Source organism: Canis lupus, chromosome 13, assembly GCF_011100685.1.
Source record: "Canis lupus familiaris isolate Mischka breed German Shepherd chromosome 13, alternate assembly UU_Cfam_GSD_1.0, whole genome shotgun sequence".
NCBI classification, from domain to species: domain Eukaryota; kingdom Metazoa; phylum Chordata; class Mammalia; order Carnivora; family Canidae; genus Canis; species Canis lupus.
Genome location: NC_049234.1, coordinates 38,059,690 through 38,067,119, shown reverse-complemented (window position 1 = coordinate 38,067,119; position 7,430 = coordinate 38,059,690). Strand labels below are relative to the sequence as shown.

At 63.4% G+C, this 7,430-nt stretch overlaps 1 protein-coding gene across 5 annotated transcripts; it reads right to left on the bottom strand.

The window, feature by feature from the left end:
* Positions 1-5,703, bottom strand: MAPK15 (mitogen-activated protein kinase 15). Of its 5 annotated transcripts, XM_038555768.1 has the most exons (14): positions 5,543-5,703; positions 4,386-4,484; positions 4,107-4,136; positions 3,906-3,996; positions 3,254-3,384; positions 3,006-3,169; positions 2,654-2,793; positions 1,909-1,966; positions 1,451-1,588; positions 1,219-1,324; positions 932-1,127; positions 696-835; positions 494-622; positions 1-379 (listed from the first exon to the last, which is right to left on the bottom strand). In XM_038555768.1, exons 1-14 carry the CDS (start codon positions 5,609-5,611, stop codon positions 191-193), a joined length of 1,680 nt encoding a protein of 559 aa, XP_038411696.1. In that variant the 5' UTR covers positions 5,612-5,703; the 3' UTR covers positions 1-190. The 5 variants fall into 5 exon arrangements, with proteins under 5 accessions (XP_038411696.1, XP_038411692.1, XP_038411693.1 ...); XM_038555764.1 differs by lacking the exon at positions 494-622 and having other exon boundaries at positions 1,451-1,630; XM_038555765.1 differs by lacking the exon at positions 494-622.
* Between the last annotated feature and the right edge of the window lie 1,727 nt (positions 5,704-7,430).

Below are 7,430 nucleotides of genomic sequence, written 5' to 3'. Positions count from 1 at the left end.
TGGGGATGGATCAGACTTTATTGGAGGGAGCGACTGGGGATGGGTGGGAAGCTCAACTCCCCCCCAGGAGGCCCGGACAAGCTCCAGGAATCCCAAGAATGCGGCCAGGCAAAAGGGGGCGAGGAGCACCGGGACCTAGGGGCAAATCCGGGGTTGCGCAGAAGAGCCGGGTGGGAGCTGGAAGGGCGGCCTAGGCGCGGGGCCCGGGGAGCAGGGGCAGGCGGCCCAGCGCCGAGCGGCAGACGGTCCCGTAGGCTTGAGAGTAGCCCCCGAGCGCCGCCCTGGCCGCGCCCTGAGCGCCCTGCGAGGCCGAGGCGCTGAACATCCTCCGGCCCGGCCGGGGCTCGCGCGGGGCATCCGCGGGGAGCGCGCGTGGGACCTGCGCACAGTGGGGGGGCGGGGCGTCAGGGGCGGGGCCGGGAGGGGAGGGGGCGGGGCCGGGAGGGAGGGAAGGACGCCTAGGAGCGGAGGGCCGGGATCTGGCCGCGCTCACCCGCCGCGCGCCGGCCGCCCTCTCCCCGCGGCGCGGGTGCCAGTCGCTCCGGATCAGGGCCTGGACGGTCACCTGGGCGGCGGTCTGCGAGGCCAGGGAGGGCGCCGCCCCCTTCCCGCTGGGCTCCACCTGGGAAGGGGCGCGTCACGGGGGGGCCGCCAGCCCGCGGGCAGCACCGGGGACACCCTCCCGGCCGACTTACCCACGAGGGCGCCGAGGGGGCCGCCGCCGCCCCCGCCGCCCCAGGGGGCCTGTCCCCTCTCCCGGGACCTCCTGGCGGCGGAGGCTGCAGCAGGGGGGCCGAGCTCTGCCGGGGAAGGTTCTTGGCTCCGCAGGCTTCGTCTGTGGAGCCGGAAGGTCAACCCCCGCGGTTAGCCGGGCGCTGCGGTCGTTGGTGGCTCCACCCAGCAGGGACAGGGGCCGTGAGGGATCACACACCGTGGGCGCCCTGGCGACCCGGGCTGCTCTGAGGTCTGCGTCCCGGCTTCTGTGCAGGCGAGCCCGGAGACAGCTGATGGATGGCCCTGGGTTTGAGCAGGTGCGCCCGGGGCCCACTGGGCTCTGTCTCCCGGGGGGTGCCCCCCAGGCCCTTCTCTCCGGGGACGCGGCCATCACCCCTGCGCTCCAGGATCATCTGCGGGAAGGAAGGCGGTGCTCAGAGGTGCACGGCGGGCGCGGTGTAGATGGTTCTGGGGTCGCCCCCAGGGTGGTCGGGGCCAGAGCACCTGATAGACGCGCCTGCGATACTCGGGGACGGAGAGCTGAACTCCCTCGAGCACTGGGAGCCGCACGGCCGAGTCCAGTGTCCACTCACGGGCCGGGCAGTGGAACCTTCGGGGAGCAGCCGGCGGCGGCGGTCAGGCGGGGCCTCTCGCACCAGCTCAGATCCGCCCCCCAACACCTGGCCCCCGCGGGGGAGGAGCTGGCCCTCGGGACCCCGCCCTCTCCCGCCCCTACCTCTGCACGTAGGGGTGCTGCAGGGCCTGGGCTGCGCTAAGCCGCCTGTTGGGGGCAAACACCAGGAGTCTCCCGAGGAGATCCAAGGCCTCCGGGGGCGTGTCCGGCGGCAGGAGAGTGTCCAGCGTGTGCCGTGGCCTGCGGGCGCCCGCGTACTGTCCCCTCTCCACGTCGGGGCCCCTCCCCACATTTACAGCTGTGGCAGCTGCGCGCTTCCAACCCCCGCGGCACCACTTAACTGTCCTCCCCGCTCAACACCCCCAGGCAGCCTGGGACGGTGGGGAGACCCCTGCACAGTGCCTGTGGGCCTCCCTGCCCCTCGAGCCTGCTGGCGACGCTGGGGACTCCTCATACCGCCCGCAACCCACTCGCTGAGGTTGAGACACCATCAGAAGACAGGGGCCCAGGTCTGGGCTGGCAGACTGGCCAGAGCCAGGCCCCTAAGCAGCCCCACTCACCGAGCCCCCAGGCAGGGCAGGATAGAGGCGCTGTAGCTTGAGCCAAGAGCCAGGAGGTCTGCAGGTGGGAGGATAGGAGGTGGAGTGTGAGCGGGAGGGCCTGGTCCCATGCATGCGGCAGCTGGGGAGCTGTGGGGCCAGTGGTTTCCTGCCCCGTGAGGCGCCCGTCTCCCTGCAGGGCTTCCGCTGTCTGCTCTAACTCCGAATATCTGTCCTCCTGCCCTACGCGTGCATGTGCGCACCTGCAATGTGCCTGCCCTTGCATGCTTCTACACTCCCACACCTACACTCCACCTCCTCCTCCATGGAAGAGCCCCTTGCCCTCCAACTAGGAAAGCAGGGGTGGGGGAGGGGACCACAGGGTTCCTCTCACCTGGTCCTTCCCCTCTCTTTGGCCCTGCTCCCTCCCACGGGGACTAGGAAGGACTCTGAGCCTACCTACCCCCACTGCTATCCTCCTCCATCCCTACCCCCAACTCCCCAACTTCCCAGCAAAGGTGCTAGACCTGCCCCTGCCATCCCTCAGCTCTTGTCCTGACCCAGCTGGACCCTCAAGGCTTGTAGCTGGGCCTACCATGGGCAGGGCCTGTCCTTTCCATCCTCCTGAGGCTCTGGACCCTTCCCCTCCTCCTCTTCCCCTGCCTCCTCCCTACCAGTCCTGGCCTGTCAGGTGCTGTCCCCCTACAGTTGTGTGCTCTGAACCTCGGGCTCCCCATGCCGACCAGAGTCCTGCACACATCCTCACCCTCCTTGGATGGTGGAGGGATGGTTTCCAGGATCAGCTCCAGCTGGTGGAGTGTGGATGTGCCAGGGAACAGGGGCCTCCCCCGAAGCATCTCCCCCAGGATGCAGCCCAGACTCCACATGTCCACCCCAGGGGTGTACCTGGGGAAGGAAGGGGTGGAGGTGTGGGCTGGGGGTGGGGGAGGGACCCAGGAGGCAGAAGTGGGGGGAGGAGGAGAGACATTCAAGGGGGCAGGGTCTGGGGTGCAGGGAGGGAGCCAGTGAGGACACCGGGGGGCCTTGGCTGGACAAGAGGATATGGGGGTGCTGGGGGAGGAGGTGAGGGCAGGGTTGGGGGAGGGTGATGCTGTTACCAGCTCGAGGACAGCAGCACCTCTGGAGCCCGGTACCAGCGCGTGGCCACGTAATCTGTCAGGGCCTGGCCCGCAGGCTCCTCAGGGAGGCTGCTGAGGGGGCGCGCAAGCCCAAAGTCGCAGAGCTTCACCACGCAGCTGGAGTCCAGGAGGATGTTGGACGGCTGCAGGAGAGGAGGCGCCGAGGCTGTCAGGGGTGTGTACACACAGTGGGAGGACAGGCCCTACTAATGGAGCATGGATGGCACCTTCTGGTCCCGGTGGATGACGCGTCCTGAGTGGATGTACTTGGTGGCCCGCAGAAGCTGGTAGAAGATGTAGCGCTTGTGGACGTCCCTCAGCAGCCTGCCCTTACAGATGACGGCGTTCAGGTCAGTGTCTACGGGAGTGGGCAGGTCAGTCTAGGGGGCCTGGGGAGAGTGGACAGGTCTGTCCCACTTTGGACCCTGGTAGGGGGGTCAGCCCTCCCATGGCTGCAGTCCCCAAGTCCCACTGGCTTGGCCACCCTCGAAGTCCTGTCCCTGGCCCCGTCCTGGGCACAGCCACTTCCCCATGGTTCCAGCAAGCTTCTCGGGGCCTGCTCACTGCCTTAGTTGGTACAACAATAACAGTCTGTGGGATTATTTTTAATGCTTTATTTCATGTTGCCATGTTTTATAAAATGGGTAGAAAAAGGGAAATACAGAGCCGCAAAAGGGGAGAAAGCAGGAGCCTGTGCAGGTGGGCTCAAGGTGGTCACTGGCAGGCCCAGGTGCAGATTCAGCCAGCTGCTTGTCCTTGTGCACTGAGAAACTGCCCTGGCTGAGAGCTGGACACTGGTGACCCGAGCGGCAGAGGGACATACAAAGAGAGACCAGCCACTGGAGGGTCCTGGACCAGACCAAGCAAGGTCTCACTCACCCATAGACTCAAACACCAGGTAAATGTCCCTGTCATTCTCCGCCCGGATCACGTCCAGGAGGCGGATGATGTTGGGATGGTCCCCAAGTTCCTAAGGAGAGAGCCAGGGGCTGTGTGCTTTGCTGGGCGAGGGTCTGGGCTTCCCCCCTTGTTTAGAGAAACCACACCTGGGAAAACGGTCAGATGGCCCTGGCCACTCACCTGGAGCAGCGTGATTTCCCGGAACGTTCTCTGGAATGAGATAGGAACATGAGTGTGGGTACGGACAAAGAAGGAAGTGCACTTCTTGAAAGGATCCATAGGGACTCATGTTCATCACCCATACCAGACCTTAGGGTCAGAGGGCAGGTGGTGCTCTGAGCAGAACCTGCTGTGAACGGGCTTCAAAATAACCCTGGAGCTTCCAGGCACCATGGCAGCAGGGATTCACCCCCACACCCCTGCCCCTGTCCCTCCCACACCTCTTCTCCACTCACTTACCTGGGCATCTGTCTTGTCTCTAAAGGCATCGAAGATTTTCTTGATGGCCACGACCTCTCCAGTCCTCCTATCCACTGCCTTCCACACAATGCCGTAGGCCTGTGAGGAGGGTGATCAGCTTGTTGGGCCAGGGCCAGCCTCCGGCCCGGCCTTCCCCTGCCCACCAGACTGCGCCTTCTGCCTGCTCTGGCTCCTGGGAGGGAATGAGGGTGTGGTGAGGGCCTGTGGCTCTGGGGGAGGTCCCTGCAGCTGAAGACAACCCCGGTGTCTTCCCCGGTGGAGGAGGATGGTGGGAAGCAAGGTCACAGATGGGAGATTCTGGGTGGGAGATAAAGCCTGTTCTGGGTACCTCTCCCCTCTCACATCCCCCATCCAGCCTGTCAGCAGATCCTGTTGGCTCCAGAATTTGTCAGAATCCAACCACTTGCTACCATCTTCACCTGGTCTGAGCCTCTACGGAGGAGGCAGGGTGAGTCTTGTAAAGTGGCATCAAAGGCTGCTACCACCCCTGTGTGCTGCCCAGTAAAAGCCCTTGCAGTTTCCCAAAACCGCAGGTGATCAGAGCCCTCCCCCGAGTCACTCCTATCCAGATCACACCAACTCTGCTGTTTCCCCACGGCCAGCAGGTCCTTGCCTCAGGGCCTTTGCACTTGCTGTCTGTGCTGTTTGGAACGTTCTTTCTCCCTCCCGCACTACACACCCACACAGTCACACACCTTCGCATACACCCTTAGACACAATCCCACATGCTCTCACACAGGGTTCTGGCTGTCACTGCATGCCGGTTTACCTGCCCAGGCTCTTCCTGGGCCAGGCTTAGGATCTACCCATCACCCTCAGCGACTGGACTGGGCGGGTCCGACCTCCTTAAGAGTGTCCTATAGGCACCAGGAGAGCCAGCTGGGAGTATGGGACCCTGGGTGAAAACTGGGGAGGGGATCTGTCCAGGGTCCCTCCGGCCTGAGACCGCTGTGGGCCCAGAGCCAGGCGAGGCTCCCTCGGAGTAGGCGTTGTTAGGACGCTGTTCCAGTAAACGGAGGCCCGAGGGGCTCGGTGGCTTGGCCAAGGCCACCGTCCAGTCCGTGGACCCCCGGCAGTGTCGGAACGAACAGACCTCGCACTGGACCTGCCCCCGCCCTGCAGGTGGCCGGGCTCACCCCCTTCCCCAGCCGCCGCTTGAGCAGGTATCGCTGGGCTACGTGGTCGTCCACCTCCGCGGCGCACATTCCGGGCTGGGCGCTGGGGCCTCCAGACGCCCGCAGCGCTGGAGCTGTTGAACCCGGTTGCCTTGGAGACTGCCCCCCTCCGTTGCGCTTGCGCGGTGCCGTGGTGGGGCGGAGGGTGCACCTCGAGCCCCACCCCCTCGCCCCGCCCCCGAGTGTCTCCCCTCCACCTCGCCCCAGTGGCGCCCCGCCCACTCGAGCCTGGCCCCGCCCCCAGCAGAGCCCCGCCCACTCTAGCCTGGCCCCGCCCCCGGCGGCGCCCCGCCTACTCCTACCCCGCCCCTGGGCGCCCGGGTCCCAGGCCTCCGGAGCCAGATTGTGGGTGACGCGCTCACCTCCGCGGGGCGCCCTTTCCCCCGCCCCTTACCGCCCCTCCCCCGCTCGGCCGAGGTGGCGGCGGCGGGTAGCGCGGCGCTCGGAACCGGCCTCCTAAGGCCCCGCGGTCTGGGCGGGGGCTCCGCCGTCCTCCGCGCGGATGCCGGGGCTAGGGGATGCTGAGGCGCCCCGGGGGCTGGAGGCTGGGCTCCCAGGGCGGGGACGTCCCGCCAGCAGCCCAGGGCAGGCCGGAGGAGGCGGGAGTTTGCACACACGGTTGGTGAGAGTGTAAAGTACATTCTTTTGAAGGACAGTTGCGCAGTTTGTTGACCATAGATGTACCACGAGCCAGGCATTCTTCACCTGGAGAGTTCCCCAAGAGAAATGGGAACACAGGTCCGCACAAAGAATCATACATGAACGCTCCTAGCAGCTTTGTCTCTAGTAGCCCCGAACTGGAAACCACCCAAATATTTCCAACTTTTTTTTTTTTTTTTGGTAAGATTTTTATGGATTTATTCATGAGAGACAGAGAGAGGCAGAGACACAGGCAGAGGGAGAAGCCGGCTCCATGCAGGGAGCCCAATGCAGGACTCGATCCCAAGACCCCGGGGTCAGGCGCTGAGCGGAAGGCAGATGCTCACCACTGAGCCACCCAGGTGTCCCTGCTTCCAACATTTGAAACAGAGGAATGGATAAACAAAACGTGGCCTAGGGTACAATGGCACGTTGCTCAGCAGGAAAGGGAAAGAAACTACTGACACACACAACATGGGCTGCAAGATCATGATGCTGGCTAAGTCAGACCCCTCCTCAAATCACCGGATGAATCCATTCATACAGAACTGTAGACAGTGCTTCCTCTGGTTCAGTGATGGCCCCCGGGGTGGAGCACAGGGAGAGAGGGACTGTCCAGGGAACGTTGGGAGGTAACAGAAATGTTACATTGCGGTGATGCTTTCAAGGGTGTATACGTCTAAGTTGTTGAAATCATGCCTTGTGGTTGTATCTCAATATAAAGTTGGAGGACGTGGAGAATGAACAAGGGAAAGAAATGAGGCAGGAGAGCGTGCTCTTCTGGTCCCCAGTGTCCAGTGCTGGACAGTAAACAGATGCAAAACAGGACAAAATATATGAAACAAGTGTCTGTGAATTGGACAAGTAGTGCCAGCCCTGTGTCAGGGAAGAGTGGGAGAAAATTTCCACCATCTGAGACATGGAAACTCAAGGACTCCACAAAAATCTCCTTTTTGCTTCTTTTCCTGCTTCGATTCTTATGAGAACCGGTACTTCACAGACATTCTACACATGCCTCAGAATACAAGTAGCGTACGTGTTCCTTGTAAGGGGCAAGGAGTTAGTGATTCCCCTGGAACAGCACTGGACACTGGGGACCAGAAGCATCTAAGGAAGGAACAGGGGAGGATGACCAGACCAGCCATCAAATGCATATTGGAGACCACCAGCGCTGGACCCCTCCATGCCAAGGCCTGCTGGATCCGACGGA

Bases quoted from the DNA above. Each gene is read 5' to 3' on its own strand.
- MAPK15 (XM_038555768.1), bottom strand. From the start codon at position 5,611: ATGTGCGCCGCGGAGGTGGACGACCACGTAGCCCAGCGATACCTGCTC. The intron at 3,170-3,253 runs GTGCCATCCATG...CCTCTCCTGCAG, and splicing joins TCATCCACCGGGACCAGAAG to CCGTCCAACATCCTCCTGGA. The intron at 1,128-1,218 runs GTGCTCTGGCCC...TCCTTCCCGCAG, and splicing joins ATCGCAGGCGCGTCTATCAG to ATGATCCTGGAGCGCAGGGG.